The sequence below is a fragment of the Echinops telfairi genome, unplaced genomic scaffold (assembly GCF_000313985.2).
Source record: "Echinops telfairi isolate 266 unplaced genomic scaffold, ASM31398v2 ScPeMD7_6;HRSCAF=24_1, whole genome shotgun sequence".
NCBI lineage: Eukaryota > Metazoa > Chordata > Mammalia > Afrosoricida > Tenrecidae > Echinops > Echinops telfairi.
In genome coordinates this window covers 8,781,881-8,798,372 of record NW_022103903.1, presented here as the reverse complement: position 1 = coordinate 8,798,372, position 16,492 = coordinate 8,781,881, and the positions used below count along the sequence as shown (strand labels likewise).

The following is a 16,492-nucleotide window of genomic DNA, read 5'->3' as shown; positions in this document are numbered from 1 at the left end:
GTGCCTTCTCAATCCATAGGCATGTGTAAATTTAAGAACAAAATATAAATCTATAAAATATCAGAATTGTTTAGATAGTAGTAGTAAATTTTGCTGGAAAATAGGAAAAGTCTTCAAACTTTATTTTCTACCAATGCCACTTTTAATTTCATTGAATGGACCTGAAATACAAAGTAGATTGAACTGGAGTTTTGAAAATTCTAGGTAGTTAATACATAAAATTTCCCTTTTGCTATTGAATTATACTTTTTGTTTTTTTTTACGGTTTTAATAATTCACATGAGTAATTTAGTAATTTGTCCTAGCAAAGAACCACTTTATACTTTACATAATTGATGTGTGTATGAATTGTGAAAAGAGTTGTATGAGCCCCTAATAAAATGATTTTTAAAAAATTACACTCAGGTGAAACCTAGAAAAATAAAAAAAATAAAAAGAAATAAAAACATTTTCTGTGTAAAAAAAAAAAGAACCACTTTATAATCTCATAAATTATGTTTCAAACGTCTATAATGAGTTAAAAAAATTCTTCATTGGAAATAGTAATCATTAACATTAACTAGAAAAGATTTTAGGGTCTAAATTATATTAAAACTAAGATTGTGTGTAGCTGGTGAATATTTTGAAATTTATTTTCAAGTTATTTAAAACAATTTTAGGTATAAAACTACACAATAAAAAAATTCTATAGCCATTAATCATTGTTAAACAAGAATGGTTATGTATCAAATATCAAAGTCAAAACATGAATATGGACTTTAAATATTGGCTCTAGTCTGGCTTCCTCCATCTTAATCATGTGACCTATATTAACTCTCACCCATATGTGTACGTGTAATTGTGCCCCTTAGTGATATCTACTCTTATTGGCTCTGAGATGAGAAAATGGTGCAAATAAGAACCCTTTGTAAATAATGAAGCACTACAGAATTGCAAGGGATTTTGAATCCTCTCCTCTAATTCACTTTTATCCATAGCACTTATTCTCTACAAAGATGCTCTAGAATGTATTTTGTTCAAATGCTTTCTTATTGTTTGTCTCCCCAATTAAACTTTACAGTCAGGAATGGTTTTCCTGTGTGGACTTTAATGCCTGGTAGAACCAAACCAAAATAAACCTCAGTACTGAAGAGGTCATAATGAAGCTTGAAGGCAAACTAGAGCTGCCCTGAAGAGCTCCCATGACTGTAAGTCTTTAACTAAGGAGACTGCTACATCCTTGTCCTACTGAGTAGGTGGTTGGTTTGAACCACCAACCTGTTAGGTAACAGTGGAGTCTTCAAATATTTGTCAAAGGAATGTATACATAGCTGAGCAAGCCTTTATTATGTGTTAAAAATTTTAAAATAAAGATCATATTTACAATTAGACAAAGATACAATTTACAATTATATTAAAGAATGAAATCCATGCCGTGCACAAATATAGTAAATTCATATTTACTATCAAGTTAGATGAGATTTACTAGACTGTACTTTGACCTATATTTCTAATGTAAAGATAAGACTTCAAATTATTTTATTATTTTTAAAACAGATTCACAGATTTTAAGAGTAAGATGTAAAGCTGATATCTAAATAGATATTTATATCCTATATCCGTTTACTTTATTTAAATCAATAGCTTGATATTTTAATAATAGCTGAAAGGCAGATATCTCACCACCTGTTAAATAATAGTGAACACTTAGAAATACAGTGTACAGGTTTAGAATGTGTTCTTGAATGATATAATGTGAATTGTCTCATTTCTCTAAAGAAAAGTAAAATAAAATATCATTTATCATCCAATACAAGTTCCTGCTAATTGATGAAGTGCGCATTGACTTCAATCAAATATCAATCTTTCTACATTTCAGTTTAGTTTACAAAGTTTTGGTTACTGACTCTATGGCACCAAGCACACACTTCATTACAGGGGTCCTTTCTAGAACTCTCATTGTCAAACTCAGTTCATGAGAATGAAATTATGAACTTTCCTAAAATAGTTGTAAGAAATAGGTTGTTTGGGAGAAGGCATAAGACTATTTTTGGAACAAAATCAGAACTCTTTATTTTATTAAAAAGTTGACATATGCTATCGTTAGTGTTTGTGACTTTCAAAGTAAAATATTTCATATTTAACGTGTTTAAATACAAGCAGAAGCAGGCTGTTCATCAAAATGAATAATTTGAATCATCTCTGAAAAATAAATTCCTTATAATTAGGTATTTCCGAATAGGATTAAAAAGAAAGAAAGTACATTCACCTTTCTTGTCATCGAAGTACAGCGTCTGTTGAGCCGGATTTGACCACTGGAGGGAGGTGTTATCATTGTGATCAACCCTGCAGGTCAAAATTGCAGTTCCGCCTTCAATGACCGTGACGTTCTGTGTCAGTGGAAACTGCCCTTGGCTGCCTAAAAGGGGATGAGGGAAAAGGCTAATGAAATGAAAGTTATAAATTGATTAACTCCCTCAAGATCTTTCGAATCCACATTGGACTTAGCTTTTCACAGTCACACACCCTCACACACAAACTATTAAACAACCAAACAGCAACAACCTAAGTATACATTAAAAAACGTTGAAAAATTCACCAAGAATTCTCCATCAGAGGATAACAGCATCGACATACCATTATACTCTATCTATACTTCCTTACCTGTTCTAGAGAACTGGCCTCTCCTCCTAAATGCATATTAAAATTTATATTCAAATAGTAGTATGAGAGTCATTCATCAAATAGTAGAATGAGAGTCATTCATTTGCCTTCACCTTTCACTAACTGTATTGTACTGCACCAGATCACCTTTGAAGATAAGACATTAGAATAAATTTAGATGAATTGTGCTTGAGAGTATGGTAAAGCAGTGGAGGTTACATAAAAACATCCCTGGTTGCTTTTATGATTCTAAATAAAGTCAGTGCAATATAAGTTCTAGAATTTTATACATAATTTCTGAAAAAGGGAAAAAAATGTTTCTGCCAAGGTTTCTTGTAGGTGCATCTATTTTTTTAAATAATATATATATTGGATAAAAGAATGTGCATATCCTTTATAATATTTTCATCTGTTTTAATATGCATCAAAATCTTAAAGTAATTGGTCTAATCCAAGTGATTAAGGTTAGGTAGATAGATATAGTTGCCTTCCTTTGATTTCTGCAATGAATTAATACTCTTTTTATAAAGAGAAATTATATATTCCATATATACACATATATGTTGAATGACCCTTGTCAATTTGAATATATGAGTACCTAATCAGGTTTTATCTTTCTAAGTACTATGCTAATTTATTAAAGTCATTTATGTAATAACTTCACTTAATAAGTACACTTTTAATAGTAAATCCAGGCACTAAATCAATGCACACAGAAAAAAACAAATAAAATACATGAATTCCACTTTTGCAGGAAGATCTGGGAATGAGCTCCATTTAAGCTACTGTCAATGATCAGTACAGGTAAAAAATGGGTTGCTAGAGTCAAGTTAAAATACTATGATGTGAGCAAGGTAGTTCATTAAGTCAAGGATAATTTACATATGCAAGAATATTATGATGACTTAATCACACCCATGGAATATATTCCTCTTTTCTTCTTTAGTTTTGTAATGGTTCTATCATTACTACAAGCACCACTTGAGGTTATGCTAGAGCTATGGGCGTAAGGAATCTTATTACCAAGAAGCCTGTTGATTGGCATCTTAAGAGCCTGAAGGGGGAAATTTCTTTCCAGACCTCAATGACACAAGCACAGAGGTTCATGACCACATTACATAATTAAGCCTATCAAGTATAAAGAATCTGATATCAGGAGCTTTGTCTCGTCCATGCCAAACTCTTAGAGTCACTATGGCAGCTCCCCAGGATATCTCCCAGTAATCTTTAGGGTGGAGTTTTTTAATTGAGGTTAGGAGATGTCTGGAATAGATTCTTTGATCGTTGACTTGAAAGTCAACAGGAGCCAGAGTAGGATGTGTTTTGCCTTCAGCTCAGAGGTGACCTTTAGCAGAGAAAACATGGAGAACTATCAATCTTGTGAAGGGAGGTGGGGCAAAAAAAAAAAATGACATCAGAGAAAAGTTGAGCTAAACCAGAAAGAAGAAGCAATTACCAGAAGCATCCGGTTAGCAGCTCTTAAATAGGAAGCTCAGAATCATTTTGGATATTTTGCTTGGTGCCCCTGATATTGACAACCTGGTGGGGCAGGGGGTGGGGGTGGAGGTGATGCTTTAAATAATACAAAGCACATAAACACTAATAAATGTACATCATTCAAACCAGATGGAATATTAACTATCAACTGGTACATAAACAATGCAGTCTGCTCCTTTAAAGAAGTGGGCAAACAGAGCAATGTTTGCAACAATGCCATCCACCACATTTGAAAAATAATTTTCAAAACATCCCCATCAGGAAATATTATCCTTCTCATTTCACAGATGGGCAAACTGACACTGGGAGTTTAAGTAGTTTTCCCATGGTGAAACAAAGTCAATGAACCATTTAAATTTGTTCTGAAAGTTCAACATTTTTATTCTTATTTTTGCACAGAGGCTGCTGGGTCTTAGCGTCTTTATCACTCTTTGGTTACATGTGACTTCCACAACAATAAAAAAGAGAGCGAGGGTAATCATCTTACCAAGGAAACTTAAGTGGCATACCAGGTTGAATACTTCCTCTTGCATTTCAGTTACATTAAAATCAAATGGGTAGATGTCAAAAACAACTGCCCTGAAATCCTACATAGAATTTACTGTTGACAGTTACTTCAAGCTTTCCTTCTTGGCCCACAGAAGAAAAAGAAAGCATTCATTATGGTATCTCACACTTAGATACTTTATACACATTAGCACAAAACACTTTGTCCTTCCTCCTAGGTAGCAAATTAGGACAACTTCCCTCCATTTTCTCTCCCCCTTGGCTCTGGCTTAAAAGTATTATGACTTCAGTCCTCTGAAAGGTGAAGTTGAAAATCCCTTCAGGCAAATAATTTAGTTTTCCCCAATAGAGTGAAAACTGGTGTGGAGAATCTACTAATCCTAAACACCCTTAGGATATGAGGTTTCTAAAATCAATTCACAAGGCTGTATTGTAGGCAAACTTCTGAAAGCTTTGAGTTGTCTTTTTGCTTCTGGTTATAACCTGGAGAGAGCATCAAGTAGGCGGCAACATTCTTAGAACTCCTTGCAATTCAAGGTCACCATCTAGTTCAATATCAGAGTCTTCCTGAATAAATTACTAATTTCCTCAAATAGCACAAGTCTGTATGTTACTAAATTGAGATGATGTGAAATCACTTGGAATAGCTCTTCTATCCATATCTCTGTAACCCCCACCAAATGACTGGGTTCGATCCTGCAAATAAGGGGTGTGCAACACTGAGAAGGAATTGGTCAGTTCTGTCATTCCACTGGGTATAAAAGTGTGAGCCATCTCAGAAGCAGTAAGAGAGAGAAACAAACAAACATAGAAAACAGACCCAACAATGGATCACAAGCAAGATCCCTATCTAAAGTGGTGGAGATACCAGAGGCACCAGAGGCCATAACACCACAATCACGAGGCAGCAGCAGAAGAGCCATGCAGAAACCAGTGGAAAGAACAAAGGAATCACTTGGAGGCAGTGACTCCCAGCAGAGGGCTTCTTGCCCCATGGAAGGAGTAAAGCTGAGTGTTTGGGGCAGAAGGCTGTCTGGAAGAGTAGGGTACCTGTGGGATATTTAACAGTGCTGAAGGAGCTTTGTAGCATTTCCACAGGCAGGGCAAAGATGAAAGGACCACGTGAGGGAGAGGCAAAGGACTACAGAGAAACATGACTGCCAACATGGTTGAGAAGGAGTGTTGTGTACAAAATAACTCTAATCTTAATATTTTGTAACCTATTAGCTTCTCTAATAAACTCCCTAATGGTGGTGATGCTTGTGAATTCCATGTGGCCGTTACAAGAATTTTCAGACCTAGAAGAAAAGTAGATTGCTGAGGGGGGGAGGCTTAGTGTCAGATGATGGTCAAGAAGGACAGAGGTTGGAGAGATGTCTGACCTCTCTCAGGTGTAAGCAGCCTTGAGGGGATGTGGAGTGGATTCATCTCTTCCTTTGTGGAATTAAAGGAGGTCTGACAAGGCTCCTATTTGATTTCTGCACAAATTAAGGATTTTTCCTCAGAAGGATTTGTTCAATAACTATCTTTGGACACTTATAACATCAGCAGTTCAAAGTTTTCAGGCACTCCATAAGAGAAAGAAGGCTGCCTGCTCCTGTAAAGATTTACAGTCTTGGAAATCCAAAGGGGGCAATTCTACTCAGTTGTCTAGAGTCACAATGAGCGAGAACTGACTTGATGGCGATGGGTTTGCTTTTTCGTTGTTGCCATATTTGTTTGTGTGGGGGTTTTTTTGTGGGGGAGGAGGTTACTATGTTCCATGCTTTGTATGAATAAATAGAGCCATGGTACAGAGAGAAAAGACTGCTAAGGAGTTCTATCAAGTTGTCAGCAACATTGGGCAAGAGCATGATGGCCAAGAGCAAACGCGAAAGGCATTTGTGTATGGTACAGTGCTAGTTTTAGAGTTTACCTGATTTTTGGTTTGTTTGTATTAGAGACTTCTAAAGTGTTTTCATCGCGTCATCAAGACATTATTTCGAGATGACCTTCCTCTGGCTAAACTTATCACCATCCTGGGTTTCAGAGAAGTCATGTTTTTTAAGGAAGTCCCTGAAAAGGATACAAGAGCTTAGTAGTGCCGTGGTTAAGTGCTCAGCTACTATCCAAAAGGTTGCTGGTTTGAAGCCACAAGCCATTCAGTGGGAGATATGGTAGTCTGCTTCTGCAAATAATGATTTACAGCCTTGGAAACCCCACGGGCCCAGTGCTTATCTGTCCGATGGGCTTACTGGAGTCATAATCAACTCAATAGCCACTAGGTGAGTTTTGGCTCTCTGGGCAGTGTAAATGGGTAACTGCTTGACTGCTAACTGAAGGCTTGCGGTCCAAGTCCAGCCACAGGTACCTCAGAACAAAAACCAAACCAAAACAAATAAGAATAAGAATAAATGGTGGGAAATCTAATTATGGGGGGGCGAGGGGGGGGTGAGTAGAGTGTCAACGAAAAAGAGGAAGACTCACAATGAGATGGATTTACAGGGTGGCTGCAACAAAAGGCTAAAAGGAAACAAAAAATTGTAAAGACAGCACCAGGCCGTGTTTTGTTCTGATGTACAGAAAGTTGCTATGAGTCGGAACCAAGTCCCCAGTGTCTAATAAAAATAACACTTATGATGAATGAATTATGCATGAGGTGATGTAAATGACTTTCACGGTAATGTACATAATGGCTAATGGATACATCTTTTAACTCTGTTCTTTTTCATGGAAGCATTAATTAATAAGAGGGTCAGATATCATTGCTGATATCAGGTGGGTAATAGCTGAAACAGAATATCAAAAAGATTTGTCTCTGTGCTTGATTGACTCTGAAAAGGCATTCAATTGTGTAAATCATAGCAAAGTGTGGATAACATTTCAGAGAATGGGGATTGTGCTCACGTGGAATCTACCCACAGACATAAATAGGAAACTCTTCAAGTGGAACAAGGGATTCTGCATAATGTAAAAACAGAAAAGATGTGCACTGCATCCTTTGACAATCTAAAGGTAACTAAAAATGTATTGCTGCGATATCACAGACACATTTCTTAATACCAAAATGTGAATCCATTTCTTCCTGAAGCCTTTCCTCTAGGTCTAAACCAGTACATTTCTGTAGGAGGGCTTCCCCTTCTCTCAACCTTCTGCAAAAGACCAAAACACAAAAATCTGCGTTCTTCACTTTACATCATGTCAAACAGCAGTTTGGGCATCTTCATGGATCTCAAATCATGTTTCTTTGCAATGTTTCTTGAGCTTTAGGAACAAAAATAAGTCCGAGAAACTAAAGCAGGCTGCAGCGTAGAAAGAGCAGAATTTTCAATGAAATTTCCATAGGGCAGCCCTTGTTACACTTGAATAATGAGCAAATATATTAGAGTAATAGAAAAAAAAATTATTGGTGCAAATTCCCTGGCCTGTTTCTCACCAATGGGGTTTTCAATTTACTTAAAATTTAAAAAAATGATAAGCATCTGGTCATCCCATGTCCTTCTAAAATCTCTATTGAGATGATTACTTTGGAACCCCAAATTTGGGTCACCTTAACTGAGATGACTGCTCTGCCTTGAACTTCCCCGGCCGTGTAGAGTCCCTTCATAGCCTGCTTTGATGGGACCTGTTTTTGAAGTCATCCTAAGTCCATGGCAAATAACTAAGTGAACCTGTCTACAGACAGCCAATGATTTCAGAGGCCTAATTAGACAATCAAAAAATGTCTTCGAATAAACTGGAATCATAGTAGCAATACTTTTCACTTACCCTGATATGTACAGTGAACCCTCACCACTTCGCGCTTCGACTTCCACGGCTTCACTCTATCGCGGGTTTTGCGTAACAGCGCATGCTCTGTCATTACTGCCACTGATTGGCTCATACTGTACACGCTTGATGCCATAAATAATATAATAAATAATAAATGATAATTGTAACGTCCAAAATGTTTTACTGTATTTTCCCTTTTTCGTTTAATAAATTGGGTAATACGAGTGTAATGGTGACTAAAGGGTGTTTTTTCATGTCCTCTATGCTCTAACTACGAAAATATTTGATTTACAAATAAGGAATCCTATTTCGCGGAATTTCATTTATCACGGTAGGGCTCTAGAACCGATTAACCGCGATAAACGAGGGTTCACTGTATTTTTTGGGGGGGGCTTTTAGAAATTTTTTTATTTTATTGGGGGCTCTTACAGCTCTATCACAATCCATACATAAACCCATTGGGTCAAACACATCTGTACATATGTTGTTATCATTTTTTCAAAATATTTTCTTTCTTTTTGAACCCCTGGCATAAGTTCCTCATTTTACTCCTATCCCTCCCTGCCTCCCCTACCCTCCTTTTCCCATGTCCCCTTGATAATTTTTTTTTTTAACTGTAAACTGCACAAATAATTGGAGCATTGAAGTTTGAAGGAACCTGCAAATAGCACAAGGGGCTGCTGTATCGTTTACAATCAGGAAAGATGTGCGACAGAGTACAGCCTCTCAGCGTACGTGTTCGGTCTGTGTGCTGAGCTAATCATCAGAGAGGCCGGATCATACAAAGAAAGTGGCATCAGGATTCGGAGGAAGGCTAATTAACAGCCGGTGGTATGCAGACGTCACAACCTTGTTTACTGTCAGTGGGGAAAACTTGAAGCATTTGCTGATGAGGATCAAGACAGTATGGATTACAACTCAATGCAAAGTAGATTAAAATTCTCATACTTGAACCAATAGGTAATGTCATGATAAATGGAGAAAAGATTAACGTTGTCAAGAATTTTATCTTGCTTGGATCCACAATCAGTGCTCTTGGAAGCAGTCAAGGAATCAAACAATGTTTTGCATTGGGTAAATCTGCTGCCCAAGACTTCTTTAAAGTGTGGAGAAGCCTTGCTTTTTGAAGACTACGCTGCATCTGAACCAAGCTATGGTATTTCCCATTGCGTCATATGCATGTGAATGTTGGACATTGAACAAGGAAGAGCGAAGGAGAATTGATCGATTCATTTGAATTGGGGTGTTGGAGCGGAATATTAAAAATGTGAAAGGACAAACAAATCTGTCTTGGAAGAAGTAACACCCGAGTGTTCCTTAGAGGCAAGGATGGCGAGACTTTGTCTTACATGCTTTGGACATATTGTCAGGAAAGACAGGTCCCCTGAAAAGGACAACAAAAAACGAGGAAGGCCCTCCAGATTGATTGCCCATGGTGGCAATGGTGGCTCAGGTAGAGAAACAAATGTGCATGACCCAGGATGGTGCAATTCATTGTGCAAAGGGTTGCTAAGAGTTAGAATCAACTGGATCACCGCTAACAACACCATATTACATGGTAGAGAAGTAAGGTCTTGAACTCTTGCTTTCCTATCTATCCCACGAAAGTGCCTTCAGAAATAAAGCAAGATTAATCCTGAGTACCTTAGGTAAAAAGGAGATGGTGTTTGGAACCAAACCTGTACGGACGTACTTAAGTATTTCAACACCTATTTTTAATATTAGAAAGAATCTGTGAAATTCAAATAAATCTCAGCAGTGTGCTGGCTCACTGTCTCATGAGGGCAACGGGGCACAACTTTTCTCAACTTGCCCGAGACTTTGAAATTGAGACTTGAGTACTTTGAAATTGATCACAGCAGGAATATATTTTTTTACCATGAAAATTGGCAGACATGACAAATTAATGGTTTTCCCTGAAGATTTACTTGTTAGCACACATTATTGAACAAGTAACTCCGAATATCTATGGTTTGGAGTTTCTCTCTACAATTTATTTTGTCTTTTTGTTTTCAGCATCACTCCGTTCTTTTGATATCTCATTAACTGTTTCTGCAGCAGTATGATTATACTTTGGAAGAACTTTTCCCTACATATTTCGAGTCTATTTTTCTTCACAGTTGTCCTCCGTCTCTGCACACCATTTTTTTCAAATAGATTCCCTTTTCACGATGTAGAAAAGCTGTCAGTTTCTTGCACTGTGGCAGCCGTGTGTGCCAATGATGCTGGACGTTGCATCACCTGCATTTCAAACACAAGCAAGCTCATCCAGGATGGACCGCTGTCAGAGAGCTTCCACACTAAGAACAGACAAGGAAACGGCTAGAGGGCGCCCGCTTCTGGCAGATTCGCCACTGCATCTTCATGAGTATCAATGAAGGTAGCAGATAGAGTCGGAGAAGATGAGCTCAGCCAGTAGCAATGCCCTCAAAGTACAACCGGGCAATAGGCGCCTCCTCAAAGTAGAGTGGACCTTGATAGGATGGAGCAAAACTTCTTGGACCTTCACTTGTGGATGAGGCACAGTTGGAAAATGAGCCATTAGCACTGTGGAGCCAGCGATTTTCAGTTGCTAGTTTTTCTTATGGTGCCCAGTTCATTTTCCTTTCAGGAGCACTGATAGTTGAGAACCCTTTAGATTAGTTTCATTCATTTTACAGGAATAATTGGCTAAGTTATGGTCTTAAGGGATGTCTTAATACAGACTATTTCAATATATTGAAAAATATGACTCTCGTGACTCTGACTTTATCGGAGGCAGCAGTTGCTACTATTCCTTTAACAGATTCCATCTATTTCATATCCAGGGTGAGAGTGTTCTAAATTTTTCTTTGTTGATATTAGGACTTACCAAGTTCAAAATCAGCTGAACTGTTTTGACTCCAGTGCCCCTCAGTTAGGTAAGAGCTGTCTTTCTCTCACGTGTTTCATGCAAGCCCTCCCTGCCTGAGTGCCAAGGACCTAGTACCCCATCACCTAATGACAGAAAACAAATCCTACGGCTGCAGTGATCCTGACCTTAGTGAGAGACTGTGACGTGCCGCCAGAATAGAAAAGCAATGAGCAAAGCAGTGACGAGAGATCTGGGAGCTATCAGCGTTGTTGAACGAGAGCAGGCAGGCACAGATGCGTGTTTGAACACTGGACCCAGAGCATGGAGCGGTTTCTAAAAATGACACCATTCAAACCTTGCTAGCTCTTAAATGGATGATGAGAGGAAGCAGTGGCTTTCTCCATCTCTCTCCCTGTGCTGAAGATTAAATATGGGTCACCACAGTGGATCAGTGCACACTGCACATGACTGCTTACTTACTGAGAGTAATAATCACCTGAGGTAGATGTAGACAGACAGGCAGAGGGGGATGCTTTGCACACCCAAGCTGTAGTGGGTTACAGTCAGTGATTTTTCAGGGTAAATGATCAAATTTTGAGGGCTATTTCACAGCAACTGTGACTTCTCATTATTATTATTATTTTTTCTTTCTCAAAATGAGCTAAACTTTTTGAAGGGACGGATCAGATGTTTAAAACAGCGAAGAAGTACACACAAAGAGAAACTGTGAAGGAATTTTCACATGCGGGTTTTTCAATAAGAATTTATAAACTTCTAGGAGATAAACAATGCAGCACATTTTACACCTTTCTTTTAGGTTTTGATTATGTTCCACAAAAACTGTCAACTCAGTCTACAAAATAATTTAATTACACAGCAATAATGTCACCTGAACCAAATAACATAGAGTATGCCTGGAATTATTTATAGATGTTTCTGTGTCCTCAACAGAGCTCCATTTAAATGCAAATATCATGCTCATGTTAACGTGCTATTGTATCCTGGTGGGGAAAAGCAAACATGCCAAATGTATAAAAAGACACAAAAGAAGTTAAGGGCACTTGAAGACCAGACTTCACATGAAGCACAGAAACAGGCTTCGCAGTTTTAAATTCAGTAAAGAGGTGAAGACTCCATTCTGCCAGGCCTGCCCCTCACCTATTCTCAGTTTGCCATGCTCTTTCTTTTCTTTCCCTCTCCCCGCCCCCCCAGCCCCCGCCCCTCTTTCATCTGGTCCATCAACTGGATGAGGGTATTTATACAAAGAACCTATGTCGTCCAAGGTTCAAAATCATTCTTGTGCTTAAATTAGAGTCTAAAAATAGATCTAAATGCACACACAGCATGCTATTACTTCCACTAAATTACGGAAGGCATTCTAAACAAATAACATTCTAATGTGAAAGTTGTGGCTCAGTAGTTGTGTGGACTGAAACGCCTCTTGCACACTAAAGGCTATTGAATTGAACAGCACAGGTCGTTAATACATGTTCCCAATTCTCAAGAGAAGCTCAAAGGAAGTTCTATCGCACGAGAAAGGAAACTAGAGGAAAAATTAAGACTGATACCAAGGTGAAAAATGTTTCTTCTTTTGGATGGCTTTCTCTTCTTTCAGATGCTTAGAATTGTTTCATCATTTTGCTCTCTGGTTTCATACTTTTGAGGGTCGCCCGAAGAACTTTATATGCTTTCCTAGACTCTGATACATCATGTAATTTTCCTTTGATTTGACTACATCCTTCAGGATGCAGTCTGCCTTCTAGAGTCCAACACCTGGTACCCTACCCACCTTCTGTGCCCCCTCTCTGCCCAACCACTGTGGAGCGTGGCTGTCAGCCTGGTGTTACTTGCCAGTTTCCATAGAGACAGGAAGCACTTGGGAGACCTGTGATCCACTGTGGCTGCCAGGCCAAAGCAGGAAAGCGACAAAGCTGGCGGGCAGTGGGGCTTGCAAGGCCAGGGAAGGTTGGAAGGGCTTTCTCTTCCTGATATCAGAACATCACAGTGCCAAATTGGCCGCTGTAGCAGTTGCAATCCTGTAGACCAGATCCTGTGGCCATTGTGAATAGCCCCGTCTGCTCCCAACTCAGTGAGCAGAAACTCTGGTGTCCCCAAAGCTTGGCCCTAGTCTTTTGTTGGCCTCTCATTCCTGACAAAAGGCTCTTTCAGTTTACAGTGGCTTCCACAGCTCCTGGCCACCAAGTCACAATTCTCCTATAGATACTGTGCCCCTTTTCCTTTGCCACAATGCGATCATCCATTTGTCAGGCCATTCCTAGCAGGCCCCGGAAACTGTGTAACCAGCACCACATTGTTTTCAACGGACCTACAGGATGACCATGAATAGATCACCTACTTTTCTATATAACGTTATATCAAAACCAGATGTCGTTTACTGTTATAGATTAGAAGTAGAGCTGCTTCTTGATGAGGAAATAAAGGCTGACCCAGAAGAAAGTTGTACTGTGGGTGGATGATCATTTCCATATCATTATTAAATTTAAAAAGTGAGATCGTATACCTCACACTTCTCTTTTTAGTCATTAATTATCCATTTTTCTGAATTCATTTCAACTAATTTGCATATTCTATGATTCAGTGTATATTTCTGATATCCCAGGAAACTTTGCTTTATGGCTTTTTTATGTTCTTGCCTAGTATTGCCTAGTGGTAGTATTGTTTTAGCATGGTTTGAAACATTTTTCTTAATAAAAAACAGGAAAAAAAAATAGACCTATAGTTGTAAAAGGCTGGTTCTTCCTACTCTTTATTTCCTTAAAACTGATTAACCTTGACATGCAATAATAAATATTTGCTAGCTGAAAATGGGTCAGGGGAGGCCAAGAGGGTGACGGTGACAGGACTCCAAATACAAACGAGAGGTGGCAGTACATTTCTCTCTGTAGCTCTCCAGCCCACAGGAAGAGGACAGGTAGATAAGGCGCATTTCCTCTCAATGGAAGAAACCTGAGAGAGTGGAAAGGTGGAGGTGGGGAAAGACAGGATGCTCTCCCTACCCACTTTCCCCACAATGGTTGAACAGGGCCAAGGGGATAGCACTTATTCCCAGGTATAGGGGATACTCGGGGTACCTGGAAAGGGAAGGTCCACTACAGAAAACAAGCAGAAGACCCATCAGAAAGTCAGCCAATGGTGGAAGGCCCACTGCCAGTGAGATGAACGGCCTAACTGTACATGCTTCCACCTCCTTAGACTGATTGAGGGCCATTTGGAATTCTGCACCAATGTACTCCTTCAAAAAACATACTCCTGTGGAGAGCAAACGTTTTGAGAATGATGAGGGCAATGAATGCACAAATGTGCTTTACACAGTTGATGTATGCATGGATTGTGATAAGAGTTGTATGAGCCCCTAATAAAATGATATATAAAACAACAACTCACTCTTCCCATTCAAACCCTTTCTTTGACTCTAGGCTCATTTCAATGTGGTCCCTCCCCTGAAATTTTTCTTGTGAGTGACATAGAGTGGAGAGGCCTGGAACTTTGTGTTGCCTCCCGGTAACATCAACATGTTGTTATGTCATATATTTGGTGAATTATATTAAACATATTTACATTTAAAACCAAAAGGGATTTTTCAAAATAAACACATCAGGGCATATTTATTTCCATTCAATAACTCTACATTTCATTCTTTACTACAATGCTTAAGTTTTCTCCAGAAACTCAAACAGTAATATATCACATTAGCATATACTTTTTTTTTCCAAAAAAAGAAAGAACTTAATGAATTGTTCTTCCTAGGCCTTTAAATATTTCCATGTGGAAAACAATTAAGGAATAATCTTTAAAAATGATTATACTGGGTGTCTCATAAAACAAAATAACAAGAGTTTATAAATGACTATTTCTCTAAACTCAAAACAGACATGATAATTATCTTGTGTACATAAAGTAATGTTATCTTCCTAGAATGCTACTTTCAGGGTAGATAAGCGAGACCTATTGCTGCCTGGCTTTACTTGTTCAGTGATGAACATTTGAGAGGCAGCCTTCCGGAGAAAAGAAATTTATGACTACAATTACAGCCTGGCTCACAGTGATGCTCAATCACGTAACTATATTCTAAATTGGGATGTCAACCTGGAGGAAATATTCTGGAAAGGAACACACAGATGGTAGGACTCCTCTGAAGATGAGCAAAGAATATAGTGCTGAGCTTCCAATGATCAATCTTCCAGATGCAGAAAAAGAGGGGTGGGGGGTGAGGGGGCATCACCTTTCAAAAACTGAAGTCCCTCAAAAAATGTAATATGAGAATATAAAAGTGGTATGAAAAATGACACATGACTGTCTGTCTTTTCTCATGCAGTGTGTCTTAGATAATTGATAAATTTAAAGAAATTATTAAATGATAATGAATGATCATATATTTTAACATATTTAATAATATCAAGGAAAATTGGTTATTTCATTAATGTATATTTCTAGGAGCTAATTAAGCTTTAAACTATAAGAGAAAAAACAAACAGCAAAGTGCTAATTTGAAATATTAATGGCTGCTATTTAGTAAGTTCATATAAAGACTCGTATGATTTGCATGTTAGTTTTCTTAACTGGTGGTTTTGAACTGCTAACCTTGCAGTTAACAGTATGATGCATAACCACTAGGCACCAGGTTTTTCTAGCAAATGGAGATCCATTTCTACTGATGTGCCCTAATACTAATAAAGGATTTTTTATTTATGCAAAATGGCTACAAAGAAACTTGGGGAAAATAAAGTTAAAAAATGATGGCATTTTTCCACGAACTCCTGAGACCGCTTTACATTTCCATCTCTCCTGGAGTGATTTAATAGAATGTTTTAATACTTAACTTGTACTTTGAAATGCTATTGCCCTGGTAAGTTTCTAATTATTGACAATGTAGACTTTGTTTTTTTCCTTAGAAAAGGTTACTGGTGAGAAAGCAATATATTGCTGGTTCACTCTGTGGATATAAATACTAGATCTAAAACAGTTTTTTAAGGTCTATTTCTTCGAAGGGATAACCCATGATTTCAGATAAAGAATGAGCTCCCACAAGACGACAAAACATGAGGCAGTCAAATGTGGGTGTGCATTCTCCCCTTTGAAAGAACGTATTATATGGACTGTTATACTTTATATTATATTTTAATTATCATATCATATCATATCATATCATATCATATTATATTACATATACTGTTACACTGTAGACAGCCTGCTGCACAGTTGCTCTCCGTTGGGCTGCTAATCACAGGGGGGCAGTTCCAA

General features: G+C 38.1%; 1 protein-coding gene across 1 annotated transcript in view; it reads right to left on the bottom strand.

The window, feature by feature from the left end:
- Positions 1-16,492, bottom strand: part of CADM2 (cell adhesion molecule 2) — a 368,234-nt gene that overhangs the window by 312,356 nt on the left and 39,386 nt on the right. The window contains exon 2 of the mRNA XM_045286248.1: positions 2,249-2,421. Within this exon, the coding sequence (XP_045142183.1) occupies positions 2,249-2,421 (173 nt within the window). The remainder of the gene's footprint in view (positions 1-2,248; positions 2,422-16,492) is intronic.